Source organism: Natrix helvetica, assembly GCF_964273705.1.
Source record: "Natrix helvetica genome assembly, chromosome: 2".
Taxonomy (NCBI): Eukaryota; Metazoa; Chordata; class Lepidosauria; order Squamata; family Natricidae; genus Natrix; species Natrix helvetica.
This window is the reverse complement of record NC_138552.1, coordinates 156,023,393-156,042,209: the sequence shown is the minus strand read 5'-3', so window position 1 is coordinate 156,042,209 and position 18,817 is coordinate 156,023,393. Positions and strand designations below refer to the sequence as shown.

Here is an 18,817-nt window from a genome sequence, read left to right as displayed (position 1 = left end):
TCTGCTGTATCCATTTCTACTGATTTGAAATTGAAAATGAAAAAAAAAATCTATTTTTGGCCCATTTTATTGATGTCTTCCATCGGACACTGTATTTTTTACTCTTCCAAGATACTCAGTTTTCTAAATTCCAACTAGATTGACTTTAAAGTCCCAATTTTATAGGCAATTAAACAAAGTCAAATATAATTGTCTCAGTACTTTCAATAGGAGTTCCATCTGCATTTCTCTCTTTATTCCTGTATATGTTACTTTCTGTTAGTATAAATTGATCAACATTCTATTACAGCTTCAATTATTTTTCCACTTATTTTAAAGCCAATGAGCATGAATGAAATGTATTAAAACTGTTAGACTTGAACAGAATATTAATATATAGGAGGAGGTTTTTAAATATATTTTACAAGCTGCCTGAAAAATGAATGGACATGCTTTATATCTCTGCATGCCGTTTCATTTTCAGAATAGATAATTGCAGTTTTCATTCACTGTACAAGCAAGCATACATGTACGTCCGCACACACACATGTTCCAAATTCTAAATACATAGTAGAAACTTATCATCTTCTCACTCTGAAACAATCCTGTGAAGTAGGAGGGCAATTTAGTGATGGTTGTAGCTGTATCACAAGGAAGTTGCATGGAATAACCACATACAATTAATTAGAGAATATGTTGTGTATAGAATCTACCCAAAGTAGTTATTATCAACTTTGGAAAAAGAATTATCATTTATAGTAATCAGAATCAAAATCAACTTTTTAATAGCCAACAGCAATGCCTAAGCTTTTTAGGAGTTCAGAAGTTGCAAAGTTAAAACTGTATCAGATACAGAGACTGAGGAGGGAGTTCTCAGTAGGTGGGCTATTTATGCCTACTGTGGAGTATCCACCAGTGACGTGCGGTGAGGTTTATGGCTGGTGAGGCACTGACGTCATCAAATGATCATCATGAAGGGAGGACTGTGACAACTTTGATCTTTGCAAGCATGTAAGCAAAATACCCCAAGATCACGGTGGCGGGAACAGCAACTCCTTCTGCTGCGCTGTGGAGAAGAGCCACGCTGTGCAGGAGGCTCCTCAGCGCTAGCCTCAGATCAGCACGAGCTGCAGTCCCCTTCCCCCTCCTTCCTGAGCCAACATGAAGGGGACCGCGGCTCGCGCTGATCTGAGGCTAGCGCTGAGGAGCCTCCTGCACAGCGTGGCTCTTCTCCGCAGCGCAGCGGAAGGAGTTGCTGTCCCCCTCACCGTGATCCTGGGGTATTTTGCTTGCACGCTTGCAAAGATCAAAGTTGTCACAGTCCTCCCTTTTTTAGAGGCTTTGTAAAGCCTCACCTCAGCACTCGCCTTTTCCCTTTTACATTTTTTTTCTTTTCATGATGAGAGCAGTGAGGCTCTGCCTCCCCTGCCTCCCCTGACTGCACATCACTGGTATCCACTATACTTTTTCTACCTCAAAATGGCAGAACGCTGCTCTTAGTTTTTATTAATTTTGGTCAAAGGGCCTCCAAAGGCCACAAAAATAATCTTTCTGTTCGTTCATTCATGTTATAAAATGAATGAACATTTTTGAGTATTTGAGAAAAATCCCCAAAAGATTAGAACATTGTAAGAACACTCACAAAAGTTACCATTATGAACACAAATGAAGAAAGCTTAAATGAAAAAAAAACAAATTTCAGACAAAATTTCAGAGTATAAAGAAAGCATAAAAATAATAATTGTCTATAAGTTTCTTTAAAAAAAGCAATAAGTGTGGTCCCTAAAGAATAGCAAATTCCCAGAAGGATGCTTAAAGAAAAAGGATTTTTTTATTGAAAATAAATACATTATTCTGACATATTGGTTTCTGATTGCTTAAGAAATAAAGTTGTATTGTTGAGGACAATCTATATTTGCGTTTATTTCCTTTAGTCTTCTTCAATTGCTTTAACATCTTCCTAAATTGTGGGCATCTTCCTTCCTTGTTCAATTTTTGAAAGATTCGGATTGACAAGGAAAAATAAAGAACATGTTGCACAAGGATTTTATTCTGAACATCCTGTGAAAAAGCAAGGTTGCTTTTGCTAAGATGCAAAGTGGATTTTATTATTCTTAATCAGGGCATACTGGGATGGAAGATTTCAATTTTCAGCAAGCCACCTATAAATGCTAGAATGCTAGAAGAATGTAGACAAGAAAAAAATCATATATTGCGTGAGAATGATATACCAAACTAGGCACATCTTTAAATTGAAAATGTGGCATCCCTGGATACTGCCCTCCCCAACTTATTTTGTACGCTCTAGATTTCCACTCTTTCCACTTTGTTCATTTTCCAATGATGTCCCAAGTTTTAGTAAGCAGATTTCTATTTACAAGTTTGGCAATATAGTGTATGTAGGAACATACCTAAGGCAAGGCTTTCTAGCTGCAGTTCTTATGCACTTCAAATTAACAATGTGAAAGAGGCCATTTAGGCCCGTGAATCAAATCTCCTTTTCACTGTAGGAATCTAAATTAAATACAATCCAAAAGATTACTATTTAGCCTCTACTTGAACATCTCCAGTGTGATGTGGGAATCCAGCACCTCCTTCAGTATCTTGTCTATTGTTAGGAACTTTTTTTCCTTAACATGTATGCAGTAGTCCTCGACTTACAACCACAATTGAGCCCAAAATTTCTGTTGTTAAGTGAGGCATTTGTTATGTGAGTTTTACCCCATTTTACGATCTTTCTTCCCACAGTTGTTAAGTGAATCACTGCAGCTGATAAGTTAGTAACCTGGTTGTTAAGTGAATCTGGCTTCCTCATTGACTTTGCTTATCAGAAGGTTGCAAAAGGTGCAACCATCATAAGTATGAACCAGTTGCCAAGCATCTGAATTTTCATCAAATGATCATGGGGATGCTGCAACGGTTGTAGCTGTGAAAAAAGGTCATAAGTCACTCTTTTCAATGCTGTTGTAACTTTGGTTACTAAATGAACTGTTGTAAGTTGAGGTCTATCTGTAATTCTTGGTTTCCTGTAATTTAAATCCATTATTCTATGTTCTGCATTCTGGAAAGATGGAAAAATGGTTTCAGTCATATTTTGTGTGACGCCTTTTCATGAATTTGTAGAGTGCTATTTATATTTCTACCCTCTTCTAAAGTTTCCCTTAGGATATGACCAATTTACCCAAACAAAGATGGCCACTCTAAAACGTTGTGGAGCTTCCTGTGATCAGTGCCCTGTCTCTATTTTGCATTATTGGGCCTCTAGTCACATGCCAAAAATCAGCTGTCAGATCCAGAAAATATGATTTTGACAGTCAGCTGATTTGACAGTCAGTTTGCTTGCTACAATGATCAGCAGGAAATAGATACAGTATATATTAATCTTCCAGCTTCCTTTATGACATGGACCCAGCAACACCCAGTATACAGGTAGTCCTCAATTTATGGCCACAGTTGAGCCCAACATTTATGTTGTTAACTGAAACATTAGTTGAGTTTCACCCCACTTTTTTTTTTACTTTTCTTGCCATAGTTGTTAAGTGATTCACTGAAATGGTTAAGTTAGTTACATGGTTGTTAAATGAATCTGGCTTCCCCATTGACTTTGCTTGTCGGAAGGTCACAGGAGGTGATCACATGATCCCAGGATACTGCAACCATCATAAATGTGAACCATTTTCCAAGCATCTGAAATCTGATCACATGACCCACAGGGATGCTGCAACGGTAATAAGTGTGGAAAAACAGTCATAAGTCACTTTTTTTTCCAATCCCATTGTAACTTCAAGTAGTCATTAAATGAACTGTTGTAAGTCGTGGACTACCTGTATTTGCAACCATTAGTGGCAGTAAGGGAGAAAGAATGGAGAACAACACAGTGTCTCTTGAGTAGGAGGGACAGCGTAACTATCTGTATTCCTGTATGAATATGGTGTATATGTGTATGGGAAGATAGAGGGAGCAAATGAGCAGCGGTTTCATATCCAATAACTTATATTGCTGCTCCATAAGAGATTTCTCAAAGCTCTCTAGATGTGAGAACTAATTCACTCACCCACTTCCCAAGGGATAGAGGCAAGAATTTATCACAATTCTTCTGATTCTTTACATCGTTTTGTTGCCTTTAATGTTGTATCCATAGCGATCATGTATATTAAGACAAGGCATAAAAATAGCTTCTGAGGAAAAAAAAGTAGTCTTCTTTAACAAAGAGAAAAAAGGAAAATACTACTTACAATATATAAGAAGGATATATAATATGATGGCGAAATGTAACAGTAGAACAACAACAAAAAAAGCCACCCCAATTTAGTCTTGTGGTTCAGGAACTAGGCCAGAAAACAGGAGACTTTCAATTCTAATCCCACCTTAAAAGCATAAAAGCTGGCTAGGTTCACTCTCACTCAGCTCACTAAGTTGTGGGGAAAATAGAAGGAGGAAGGAATATTAGGTATGTTTGCTGCCTTAAGTTATTTCTAAGTAAGTAAGTACTGTAAATAAGTAAATAAGTAAGCAATATGATATAAACAAATACACATTTCAGGAGGGGAAAAGAGTTGTCTGCATAGTCTTCCAATCCATCCTGATCAAGCTAGCTGGAAGTAATCTTCAAATGTTGAGAGAGGCTTGTTATGAAGCAGAAGCTTGGGATATTTTATTGCTGGCACATTTATTTGTATGTGTATGTTGTATGAGTGTAAACTATATAGCAGATGCTTTTCTGTGGGTTTACAGACATCACATGCTTCTAAATATTGCTATGCTTCTGATTATCATAAAAGTCATGCAATTAAGAAAAACCACAGTCTTTGCTGACCCAGTATCATGTGTTTAATTCACCAAAGTATTTCTACTGTCAAATGTGAGAGAGAATAAGATGAATACTAGCTGTTTAGCAGTGTAATTTCTGCTGGAAAAAGTGGCCTGTCTTGTTAAAAAGTAATGTCAATTTATTGCTTACTCAGTAAGATTGCATAAAGCTTTACATTGTCTATTCAGTCTACTTGAGTGGGATTTTGTTATTACAGTATGATTACAGCAAGTTTGTAAAATTGTTTCACGTTTTCATTTGAACCAATTCCCATTTATGTTGTTTAATATATGAACTCAAATACATATTACATTTACTGAGATATGTAATTTATGAACAATTACATATCTCAGTATTAAGAGGAGGATTAAAATATACTGTAAAAACAAATGTATAATAATGTCCATATTTATAACTGAGAGCATAATTTTCCAGGCTATTACTCCCTCCACAATGTTCAGCACTTAGAATTTCCATCTTTGCCTGACTGAGAATTATAAAAGTGACTCCAACACAACTGGAGGGTAAACTGGTTGTGAAAGACTGATTTAGGACATGGTCCAGGCTACAATGTTAAAGTGTAAGGAGGACAGAGAGAAACTGTAGAAACTTCTGCAAATGTAAACAGGATACTACTATTCTAATATCCTCCAAACATTTCCCATTTCTGTACAAAAATACAAAGGGTGCTTAAAACCAGAGCTCATGTCTATCATTCTACATATACTCAATATTTGATCTAGTGGTGAAGGCAGCAAGCTAGAAACCAGGAAACTGAGTTCTAGACCTCTTTTTGGTATGGAGCCAGCTGAGTGAATTTATTTATTCTCTCTCAGGGTTAGGAAAGAAGTCATCGCAAACCATTTCCAAAAATCTTACAGAGAAATCTTGCAGAGGTGGTATTCAGCAAGTTCTGACTGGTTCTAGAGAACCAGTAGAGGAAATTTTGAGTAGTTCGGAGAACTGGCAAATACCACCTCTGACTGGCCCTACCCTCATCTATTTGCTGCCTCCTAAGTCCCAGCTGATTGGCTAGGACTTCTGTTGCTCTGCACAGGAAAATGGAGCTGGAAAGCAGGTTAGTGGGGTGGGGAGGGAATGGGGATTTTACAGTATCCTTGCCCTGGAGTGGGGTAGAAATGGATATTTTACAGTATCCTTCCCCCAGGAGTTGGGAGGGAATGGGGATTTTGCAATATCCTTCTGCTGCCATGTCCACCAAATCAAGCCACACCCACCAAACCACGCCCACATAACCGGTAGTAAAATTTTTGAATCCCACCACTGGAAAACTGTGTAGACTTGTCTAGGTGCTTGCCAGGAGTCAAGACTGAATTGAAGGCTCACGCATAAACTAAAAGTTCTTCTTTAATAGCTATAGCAAATTCCATATTCTTCTAGAAACTTTCATAGAGTTTAACACATAACAGAAATTGATTTGTCTATGTTCAAACATAGATGGCCATTATCTGAAGCAGTAAATGAATGAGTTCTGATCAGATTCAGAAGAGGCGGAGACAATCGGATGCATAGGAGCTGCAGTATCAGAGGCAGAACACGGGAAAACAGATGGAACTTCATGACTGGAATTTCATTTACATTCCATTTCATTTATTTCCTAATTCTGACTCACATGCCACATTTTGGTCTATCCCCAAATGCCTGTACAGTTAGTACACTGTACCGAAATCAACTTTCCTCAATTTTTGTGTATTAACAGACAAATCACCTATAAAAATATTTATAACACAAAACAATAATTGTGTCTGTATATGGGGCATTGCAGTTACTTAGTGAGCTAGAGTTGTGGAAGAGCTATAGTAGAAACCTATATTTAGCGAGAGCAAAAATACCGACATTCATGGGATGATAAAGAAAAATACAATTGTTTTCACTTGTTAAATATCCCAAAATATAATTTTTGACCTACATTATTCTACAGAAGAGCATTCCATTTGTTGGCTGTGTGCACATTCCTTTCACTCTTGACTGCATGACTTCTTTGTATTGTCTTAAAGCAAGAAATATTAAGTTCTTTTGTTGACATCTAGTTCCAGTGAACCATTCAGAAGATTTATCCTTTTATAAAACTCAGTAGATTCTTTCATGTTATTCAGTTCAGTTACCGCTAGTGTTAACATGCCTGTAAGTTACACCAACCTTTCTATTTTCAGATGTTAAGAGTACTTTATAATTGCTTAAGAAGAACTTTTATTTCCTTTCTACCAAATACTTTATTAGAATAATAGAGTTGTGAACTAAAAAGAAATCAGATCAAAAGGTTGGTTCCATGAATTCCTATAGTGAAAAAGTAGATGAAGTTTAAGGCTTAAAGAAAGGAAATAAAAGTTCTTCTTAAGCAATTATAAAGTACTCTTAACATCTGAAAATAGAATGGTTGGTGTAACTTACAGGCATGTTTACCTCCTGGCAAACATTTTAAACATTTTATTGGGGAATTTTTTAAGGGAATTTTAATTGTATTTGTATTTTAATTAAGAACTGTACAGTATATTTCTTACCTCCTCCGTTTACGTCTATGTCTACGTCTACGTTTAGTCTATGTCTACGTCTACGTCTACGCTTCTGTCTATGTATTTGTATATGGTTTTAACATGACTGTACACCGCCCCGAGTCCTGCCAAGGAAAGGGTGCGGTCTAGAAATAAAATTTATTTATTTATTTATTTATTTAAAAACTGAAAAAAAGTTTTAGGATAATTTCTAGAGGCATTACATTTGAAAATATAGTAGAAAACCTGCCCAGCCTACCTAGAAGATTATCATCTTGTCTTGAAAAGGTTTGCTTTAACCCAAAAGCTGTATAAAGGTATTTAAATACAAATTATTATTTGGAGAGAGCTTTATGAAAGCATATCAGCAGCAACTACCATTTTTATTTTCATAATGAATTATTTGAATGGCTGATCTTAAAGTAGGATAGGTGAAGAAAATCACAATTCCCAAGAAGTTATGGACCATGCAGTTTGGAAGCAAGACCAGAGAAAGTATTTTGTTCACATGTTCCAGAAAAGGGCCTCAGCAAGCAAAACAAACCCCCAAAAGATATGTCCTATCTCTGTGAAAATCTTAGATAAGTTCATAATCAAACAACTTATTAGTCAACGCTTTAACTAACTTCGGTATCTAGTTAAGGAAACAGCAGACAATTAATGCAGATATTTCACTATGAGAATGGGAGGGTTTAATTTCCCCTTAACGGTTGTATTTCTTTTTTTGATTAAAACTTTGGGATGCAGTTGGTGTAACAGTATGTAGAGTTGACCTTGGATGTAGAGGGGGAATGAGCAAGCCATCAAAAAGGCAAAATGCAGAAAAGATGACACAGTCCTGTGAAAGAGGGAACCATGACAACCCACTCCCTCAAATTAACCTCACTTCATCTTTGTTTAAAATAGGGTAGGACACAAAGAAACCTTAAAGATGTTGCAATGGAGTCATGCCTTTTTTTGAGTCTCAAAAGGTGTGTGTGAGAGAGAGGGGGGAGGGAGAGAGAGAGAGAATTACAACTGGTTTTTATCAGCTACAGTACGGTGGTCTTATGTATGCGGAGAAAGTGGGATTGCTGTCACTTATATGTTATTGCTTTAGAGTCCATTATGGCCTTAACCAAACCGTAGGTCTGTCCTTGGCAGTGGTCTTGATCAGGGAAGTTTTGTAAGCCTTGCTGGACTGCTTAATGGAAGAGTGGAAGATGTGTAATAAACTGCAATTGCTTTAATAAACTGCAATTGCTTTAGGAGTTTATAAATCATTTAGAAGGTCCTTTGTACACTATTGTGTGGTCAGAGTTTATTAAGTTGAAGGACTTTAATCCCTAATCCTTTCTTGCTTTTCTCCCTTAGTGCTATTTCAGGTTAATATTTTGGTATTGCAAATAGTCTCTTTTATCACACGCTACAGTAAGCTTATATTTGAGCACCATACTAATACACTAACTGCGAGGCTGAAAATAAAATCTGTGAAGCTATGTTTTGATTGATGTGCCATCTGGGGAAAAACAGGACATAGCTACAAGATAAAGTACATTTAAAATAAAATGATCAGGTTGGCAGCATGAGTTTTTCCATTATCCAGAGGTAGTAAGAAATCACAAGAGAAACATCATTGTATTAATCTATGATAGCTTCTGTGGAACAAGCCGCTCTGTATTCCTCGCAGGTAAACCTTCATTCCCACTTTTAGTCTCACTTGAATAGCCCAAAATTGGATGGGATGTGATATAAGGGGTTAGGAGAGATCCTGGATCTCCCTCATTAGTGCTGCTCTGGCACACTTCCAAAGGCAGATTTAGTCATACAGATAAAAGCAAAGAATGGACATAAACATAATGTTACTCCATGTTCCATATCTAATGCTCCCATTTCTGAGCTCTATTGATGGTGTAATGGCTTTTCCAGAAAACCAGAGTGCACCTAACAGTTGCAGTTCCAGGTATTCATTTTTAGTGATCTCTGAACCCACACCAAATTATGCTCTTGAAATTCAGTGGCAGAATTTTAAAATTATTTTTAATGTCTCCAGATGAGTGTGTCAAACCTCCAGTAGACCTAATTTGGATGTAAAAGTAATAGTTCTCCCAACACAAAAAGATTAGCAGGGTAGGAACTGCTTGCGACAGCTTTATATCACTGATTCAGCCTTGTATCCGTCGCTTGTACTGAACTGGACCAAAGACAAACATTGGAATTGGGAAAATAAGAGAAGGAGGATTGTTAATTTTGTCGCTCATACCAATTCCTGTCAAGTTAAGAAAGTTTTCACTGCTGTCTAAAATGTTAGGATTTCAGAGTGAGACCCTAAAAACAAGCTGTTAGGAAGCTTCTTATTAGACTGGAAGTGTCATTACAAAACAGATGGAGGCATTGGGGTATAAACAACAGTAGTTAAATACATTTCTTAAAATTAAAGTTTAGACACAAGAAAGTAAAGTTTGGATCATCTTCTTACATTCAGTGGGAACTAAAATACAGTATATATCCTCTGCCAGTATTATTCCCATTATTTGTTTCTAGCCAAAGTATAGTTTAGTTTTGTCATTCATGAGAAGGAGGTAAATATTGTGAATATATTAGTTAGATGGCTAATTTACCTTCTGTTTTTTTGTCTTGCTATTCATGCTGAATTTTTTTAAAAAAAGTATTACAGATATGAAAGCTTGTTTGATGGATTTTTAAAGTGCCATTGAGCACAATAACTTATTTATAAATATATAAATAATCACAAAAAGCTTACAGGAAGATTCTGCTGAAATAATTACTAGTAGTTCTCACCCATTGAGATCAGCAATTGTGTTTGTGCACAGTTGCTAAGTGAAAAATCACATTATCATGGCAGCCTGACAACATCACTTACGACTTGCATTTTCCTTCTGTATACTCTGTTAACTCTGCTTGTTGGCAGCTAGTTGTGAAACATATACGTGGTGATAATGTGACTGTGTGATGATGTGACAGTCATGAATGTGAAGATTGCTAGGAGTTTTTTTATACCATCATAACTTTCAACAGTCTTTAAAAGAAGCAATCAATAAGTTAGGACTATCTGTATCACTCAATGTATTGCTGTATATTGATAATGCAAGCCAGTTTGGTCTAGTACAGCGATGGCGAACCTTTTTTGGCTCGCGTGCCACAAGTGGGGGGAGCACAGGGAAGGTCGTGTGTGGGCGTGCCGAACCCATAATGCAACGCGCGACCCCCCCCAGTGTGCATATGCGCACAACGCGCAAACCCCATTTTTACATGCTTTTTTCGCTCTCCCCAGGCTCCAGAGGCTTTATAGGAGCCTGGGAGGGCAAAAAGAGCCTCCCCTGCCCCCCCGGAGGCCCTCCGGAGGCTTTAGGGACCATCCGGAGGCTTCCCTGAAGCCTTCGGAAAGCTTAAAACCACCCTCCGAGCAAAAAGAAAAAAAAAGTCACCAGGCTAGAAAGCAAGAAACTGTGAGTTCAAGTCCCGCCTTAGTCATTAAAGCCAGCAGGGTGACCTTGGGCCATTCACTCTCTCTTATAACCCAGATCTCCTCCCAGGGTTGTTGTGGTGGAGAAAATAGGAGGAGGAAATTGTGTTGGTGGATAACTGAATAACCTTGAGTTATTTATAAAAATAATAAAGGTGGGTTAAGAATAAATAAATAATAAAAGAACAATAATATCTTCGGGATTAAGAGAGGAGCCTTTTATTCTATTACCTCATGGCATATGCCTGCTGAAAGTTACATGATTTGGTGTAACAGCTTCAGTTCCTCTCTTCGCTTATCTTTATTATTATTATTATTTGCCATTTTAACTACAAAATACTTAAGCATTAACATTAGAACATTACAACAATATTCATAGTCGTTTTAACTACAAGAGTGATAACAGCAAATTGCTAACCATTACTGACAATGCAGTTTAGCTTTTATTATATGTTCAGTTGTTGTCATTTTTCTACGAGATAGTTGGTTTAAACCTTACTAATGTTTTTTGGATTATAATTTTCTCCTATTTCTATCCACTCCATCAACAGCCCATAATTTTGGCCCCTAATATGCAATTCTCCATTTTTTTAATGTTAAGGAAAAATATTCAGGTCTCACTTTTCTTTATACAGAAAATCAAAATAAAAGAACAATAAAGAGCTATATTTTTTATAGAGGGCACTAATCACAAATTGAAACAGTACAGAATCCCTCAAAATAAAAGCAATTCATAATGATTGGTCATGTAAATCTTAAATAAAAGGTTTCTTATCCTGGATGTATACATATAGATACATTATCTGTAGCTATAATCTACATCTGTAATCTACACATACAGATCAACTGTCCCTTTTGTTAAGCAACTCCAGAGTCTGTACTGAAACATATTCTCTCCAGTATTTCAAAAGATATAGTGGAAACTCTGCTAAACATTTCAATCAAATAGAAATATTATACTTAATTGTTAAACACCATTCAGACATTTAGATACTTGCTATTCAGTGTGGATGTAACAATTCTGAGGTAATTTTTTTCCCCTGCCATAATTGAACAGGTAACCATCCAAGTTGTCTGGGAGTTGGACAACCTAGACATTAAGACAAATTAAGTAAAAAGTTAAGAGTCCTGCTAAATCAGGCTAAAGATTTTTCTAGCCCAACAAGGCACCTTTGCAAAATCCAGTGTCTCATAAAGCCAACCCAATTAGCAGATGTGATATACTTAGTCTTTGGAAATGTGTCCGGTCTCCTTTAAAAGCTATCATGTTACATTGTCTGATAAATTTCGCCCAAATAGAAAGGAAGGAATTGGTGAATGAAAAGAATCAAATAGATGTTTTTCAGCTGTTCAACCCAGTAGCAAGCAAGATGTCAGTAGAAAGTCACTTCGTTTTGTTACTGAGCAATAGAAATAGCGTTCCCCCCCCCCCATTTATTCCTGAACTTGGGATCCAGCTGTGACCCTTGCATTCGGATGTTTCTATAAGAGTTTTCCTTTCTGCTATCCAACACAGGCTAGAAAACAGAATCCAGATATTTAGCCTTCCTCACCACTGGCCAGGATAATTGGAACTGCAAAGTCTGTTCCTCACTTCTAGGATATAGAGAAGGCAAAAGAAGGAAAGGTGCAGAGAGTTAAAAAAAAGAGATTATTGTATGTGCTGTGCTTTGAAGAACACTCAGAAGGAGCAGCTGATCCAGAATGCAGCAATATGGGCAACCTTTTGGCAAAGGTTTATTTGTACCATAATAAAACTTTTCTCTAAGAGCTGCACTGGCTCCCAGTAAGTTTCCATGTGCAATTCAGGATGCTGTTATAACCTATAAAGCCCTCCATGGCCTAGAGCCAAACTGTGTATGGGGTTGCTTCTCTCCCATTGTTTCAACTTTTACTCCACCAGAACTAATAAAGCATGCTCTGGATTCCTTCTAAATAACACCATCTTGTTGGATTCCACAGTCATGTCTTCCCAATGTCAGCCCCTACTCCATCACCCTGGATCTTCAGATGCCCAACTCTTTAAGCTTTTATGAGACATTGAAGATCTGTTTGCTCAGGCATTTAGGTGGGTGGATGAGGTGTGCTGTTTGTTGAGTGCTTTTTGTGAGTGGAAATGTAGTTTGTCCTTGGGCCTCAGGAGTTATACATTGTGGGCTTCTGTGGTTTTTAATTCTTGTAAATGGTCCTGATTCACTTGAGCAAAATGTGGGCTTTATAAATCATATCAATAAATAATAGTACAATATAGTTTTGTCTCTAGTTTGTTCTCTAGACAATGCCAATTACTAAGCTACACTTAGAAGCAAATATTTAAAAAATCCTGATTTTTTAAAAATTCCCTCAAACATTCCCTAAAAGGCTTTCCATAGTTGTGGTCCTGTTGGAAATGGAGGCATTGGTATTTATTGGTACACTGTGGATTGAGCACAATATACTTTTTTCCTTTACTTAAAACTTTTACATATCCCGCTTATCCTTCACAGATAAGAACTGATGAAGTTCTTAGCTTTAAATAATTCATTCCCTTCCCAGTTATAGAAATATTCAATAAAAATATTTAAAACATATGGACATTTATATTCATATGGAGTAGCATAAGCCTATGAAACAAGAGTGTTATCCTTCCAATAAGTAGTACAGCAATTTATGCTTCTTCAGTACACTATGAGTTGGCATTCACGTTAATTTTATTTTGCAGCAAATTATGAGCTAAACTAATACTTTGGTGGACTGGATTCAAGTTCACACTTAATTAAATTCCTACCTGATCTCCTTTGATCGTTACATTCTATGGACATATTTTCAGGAAGAAAAAATGAAGCAGAATTTCTACTTTGTTATATTACCAGTGCTATTTAAAAATAAGAATCATGCTTCCTCCATATTTTAATGAAATCTATCATTAATGAGAAACCATAATTGTGTTCTTATAGGATAATCTTCTGTTAATGAAAATAAGCTTTTATAATTTTCTTAGAAATGGTACTATTTTTTCAGTGAATTACTGTGATGTTATTTCAGCACCAACTTTCACAAAATCAACACTTTTGTAGCAGCATAAATTTTTTTAAGTCTCTCAAGTAATTTGTGATTCTTTTATAATTCTGCAGCAGACCAGTCAGGAATGCTATTTATTGGCGATGCCGTAATACAGGTCAGTTGATTCTATACACTTACTGTAAAGTATATTGCTTTTAATGCTTATACTAAATGCTTCATATTATTTTCCTAATGCTTCAAATAATCCCTTTATGATGTTTAGGTTAACGGCATAAGTGTAGAAGGCGCTACTCATGAAGAAGTGGTAAGTTGCACAGTGATTTCTTCTTCTTTCCCAGCTATATGTTATAAATTGCTGCCTAGATTTCTTGATACATATTTTTCAATGCATTTTTCAGAAAACTACAAAAACATTGATTGGTTTTCACAGCATACAGCCATATATTTTTGAAATTAGTCAATCCTAAAAGGCTGAATATACTTAATGATTTAACAAGTCTAGTGAAATGCTGGCTGAGTTAATGGGAGAAGAAAGGTGATTCTATAGATAGAATTCTAGGACAATTTAAGAAAGAGATTAAAGGTGGTTTGGTGTAGTGGTTAAAAGTGGTGACCTAGAAACCAGGAGACTGAATTCTAGTCCTGCTCTCTAGGCATGAAACTACTGAGTGATTTTGGTCTAGTCACTGTCTTTCATCCCCACTCACAGAGCTGCAGGGAAAATAGAAGGAATAAGGAATATTAGGTATGTTCATCACCTTGAGTATTAAAAATGTAGCAAGTAAAGTAAGACTGCAGAAAAAGTGGAATTACACCAAACCAAAATCTGTTGTTAGTATATAGTGCAACAGCTAGACTTTGCAACCATGACCTTCAAAACCTTAATAGTTTATTGCTGGGCTTCTGAAGAATTCTATCCTTCCATATAAACTTAAAATTGTTAAAAGCATAAGCTCACCATCTTAAAATGCATTGATGAGTATTCTGTCTTCTTAGTATAATGCCTATTGTGAAACTCACATCTGAGAGAAGTGAGGTTCCCTCCGCTTCTTCTTTCCTTTGGATTAAATGCATTAATTCATGCTGTTTTCAAATTGTATTGCATAGTGATTTGATGAATCTTTCATTGGTTGCTGCTTTCCCTGTCTAATTAGTTTGTGTACCTGTATCATACTCACATATGGTTTCATGTTTTCACTTTTTATTTTGTGTATCATCACTTTTCAAATGATACCTTTCAAAATCCTTAGCTGATATAGTTACATTTTTATTTTAAGTGCATCCACTCTTATAGTAACAGAGGAATCACCTGATAGGCAGCAAATCAATTTGATAAATAAATATATTTATAAAATAAATCAATGTGAAGCTTGATTTCATATCAGAGTTACTGTATGTTTCAGAGTATAAGATGCACCTTTTTCCCCCCAAAAAGAGGGTGAAAATTTGGATGCATCTTATACACAGAATGTAGCCCACCCACCCCCACCAGAGGCCAAAAACATGAGGCATGGAGGCAGCGATGGTCTGTGGCAAACCCTGAAGCCTGGAACAGCTGATTGGGGGTATTCAGCTGTGCTGAATCAGACTGCAATAAGTTCTGAAGCTGACCTGGCTGGTCAGAGTTTGCAGCAGCAATCACATTCAGAAACCACAGTAACTGATTCAGCAGGATTCAAAATAATAATAATATACAATACATCACCAAAAGCAGGCTTTTCCAAGGTGGCAGTAAATGCAAGCAAAACACAAGCAATTTCACTTTTAGTTCTTGCCTAAGCCAGGCTCCTTCCTGTCTCCTTGTTGCTCACACAGCAAATTTCAGAGTCCAAATAATCCTCATTGGCTGACTTAGTTGCTATGCCTATTCATTGGCTGACCTTGTTACCATGTGTCAGCTGAGCACCATGGAAGCTGGTAGGCAGAAACAGAATTTTTCTTCTTCTTATTTTCCTCCCCCAAAACTAAAGTGTGTCTTATACTCCGGAGTGTCTTATATTCTGAAAAATATGGTACTTCCTTTTGAAAATGAAATTTGACTCTTTTGGGTCATTATCTATAATTTCTGTAATATCTGTGCCATGGCAACCATTAATATTTTTTTCTTTGGAGAAAACAAATAACACTGCATGGTATCACATACATTTTTTAAAAAAGTTTTTTTGCTACAAATCACTTCATTTGACATGATAAGAACTTAATAACTGAAAAAAGTCATGCCCAATTCATGATAATTTTAGTCACATTATAAGCAGTTAAAATGATTACAGTAACTATTAGCAAGGATTAAATTTGAAACAATATATGCAGCGTTATTCTATTATGAACTGAATCAAACGATTTTGTGAAAGGAAGGCCCAAATTAGCAATTAACGCAAAATCATTTTTTATTATTTCCTTCTTAAAACAATTGAGGGGTTGGGGCTAAAAATACCAGTGAAGATTGCTGGCAGCCCAACCTGCAGAAAGAGAAGAAAAATGCCTGTATAAATGCCTTTCTGACTTATAAATTATAGTGGTACATAGGCATAGATTTCTATTCATTCTCCTACAAAATATAAGTTATGCTGGATAGTTATATCCTATGGAGCTCAGAATGGGGGAGGGGCTGTAGATGATGAGGTCCTTCACAGCTGCGCTCCTCAGGAGAAAAAACAGTGGGAACAACTTGCAACGTTCCTTGCAGTCTTCCTCATTGATTTTGCTTGCAGGAAAGTCACACGTGATCATGTGACCATGGCTTATTTGTGAAGATGTTAGTGTTTTGTTGGGCACCCAAGTGCATGAATTACAATCACATGATCCCTGCAACTTCAAAAGAACCTGTTATAAATTCCCCTCATTCAGCATTGACATAACTTTGAACCAGTGACGTGCGGTGAGGGTTATGGCTGGTGACGCCTCAGCCTCCAGCACACGTAGTCCCATTCTCCGCCTTCCTGAGTGAACATTAAGGGGACCGTGGAGTGCACTGATCCGCGTAGCATTGCTTCCTCCACTGGCGCCAGTCCCTTCCCCCACCCACTCCTTCAAGGTCTCCCACCAACCCAAAGCCCGATCCCCAGCTCCCTCAGGCAAGGCTTGAGCGGGGTGAATGGGAAAGCAACGAAAGGGGCTGCGCTTTCACCCCGCTCAAGCCTTGCTGCCTGCAGCCACCACCCGCCCTCACTGCCCCTTTCGTTGCTTTCCCGCCCGCCCTCACTGCCCCTTTCGTTGCTTTCCCATTCAGGCGGCTGCGCTTCCCATTCCCATTTCCCATTCAGGCGGCTTCCCATGCAGGCGGCAAGGCTTGAGTGGGGTGAAAGCGCAGCCCCTTTCGTTGCTTTTCCATTCAGGCGGCTGTGCTTTCATGCCTTTGTCATCCGGCAGCGGCGACATTTCTGCCTCCGCCCTCCGCAGCTCCCGGGCGCGCCCGGACGGAGGTAGCCAGAATGGCGCCAAGGCAGTCCAGCAGGCAAGCGACTGTCGCTTTCGTGCCTTCGTCATCCGGCAGCGCCGACAACATTTCTGCCTCCTCAGCTCCCGGGCGCGCCCGGACGGATGTATATAATATTATAATATTATATATATATATAGTATATAATATTATATACTATTATTTCATGAAGAGAGGTGAGGCTCTGCCTCCCCTGCCTCCCCTGACCGCACGTCCCTGCTTTGAACAATCATTGAATGAGCAATCATAACAAGGATTATCTGTATAAGAAATAAGAAGGCATACAACACTATCAGACTCTCAAGGTTTTCTTATAGTAGCCAAACTAAATAAAAGTAGGTTTAGTCTTCATGTGGAATTGATTTTATTGTCTGGTGTACCTAGTGAGAATTACAATACACAATGTTCACTAACCATATTTCACATAATTAGTTTTTAAAGTGTGGTAAAGCTGGTTAAGGTGCATTCATCCTGGCCTCCCTTGAACTCTTAGTGGCTTTTAATACCATCAGTCCTTATATCCCTCTAGACTGACATAGGGCATTAGGAGATTAGAAACACAATATGGCAGTAGCTCTGTTCCTTCCTCCACTGTTCCTTCCTTGTTGGTAGAGAGAGAATAGTCCAGCCCTAACATGTAAGTTTCCAAAGGAAACTCTGTGCTCCTGTTTTATATATACATTGAAATTGTCACTCAGAGGGACTCAATTATACTCTGGGTTTAAGGCAGGACATAAAGCGAGATTTTGGACATAAGAGTGAACAAGAGATGGGGTCAGACTAGAGGATCTCCTGGGGGTCCCATTTATCCCTTCTATCTTGTTATACATTTACTGAGTCTTGAAGTAAAACAGGAAGTTTGAACTTAGGAAACTTGAATGACAAACCACAACATCTGTGTAGATCAGGTCAGTTGGAGGTCTCGCTTGTGAGTCAAACTTTATAGCTTAACCAGATATGCCAGAATGAAACTAGTGTTTCCTGTATGCTTTTCTGCCTAGCAATAAGGAACTTAACCAATTGGAATGCTTTAATATTTCCATGTTAGCTGTTTTGAGGAAGATATAAGAACACGCTTCTCCCTTAGAAGCTCGCTCAGACCTCAAATGTGGGTTTACACTGTCTGAGCCATTTGGCCAAATAAAGCTATTTCTTGATCTCGCAGTCCGAGTCTCCTGATTTTTTGCAACAGGTTAGTGTCTGGAGGCTATACTAAGGTGACCAGACATCCCGCTTTTGGTGGGACAGTCCTGCTTTTTAACAATTTGTCCCGCGGCGTTTTAAAAAAGTCCCAATTTTTGGAAAGAATGCGCCAAAAGCGGGACATCTGGTCACCTTATGAAAAGACGGCTTTCTGATTGCCTTCATATAACTACTTTGGCAACTGGGACGATGGGTTTTGTCCAGAAAAAATGGGTTACCTGCTCCTGGGATCTCCTAGTGCCTCCTTCCCCAAGGTCTACGGAGATCTTCTCCCAATCGCTTCACGAGATCTGCTGCCGTGACCAGGCGAGCAACTTGAACAAAATAACGTAGACACCCAATAATTAGTTGCTGGCAAATAGTAATATGCGGGGTTATTCCCACGCTGCAGCATAGGGGAGGGAAGG

At 37.8% G+C, this 18,817-nt stretch overlaps 1 protein-coding gene across 5 annotated transcripts in view; it reads left to right on the top strand.

Annotated features, from left to right (window-relative positions):
* Positions 1-18,817, top strand: part of SNTG2 (syntrophin gamma 2) — a 167,574-nt gene that overhangs the window by 15,524 nt on the left and 133,233 nt on the right. For all 5 annotated transcript variants that reach the window (XM_081944824.1, XM_081944823.1, XM_081944822.1 and 2 more), the window contains exons 4-5: positions 13,882-13,925; positions 14,034-14,075. In XM_081944824.1, the coding sequence (XP_081800950.1) occupies positions 13,882-13,925; positions 14,034-14,075 (86 nt within the window). The remainder of the gene's footprint in view (positions 1-13,881; positions 13,926-14,033; positions 14,076-18,817) is intronic.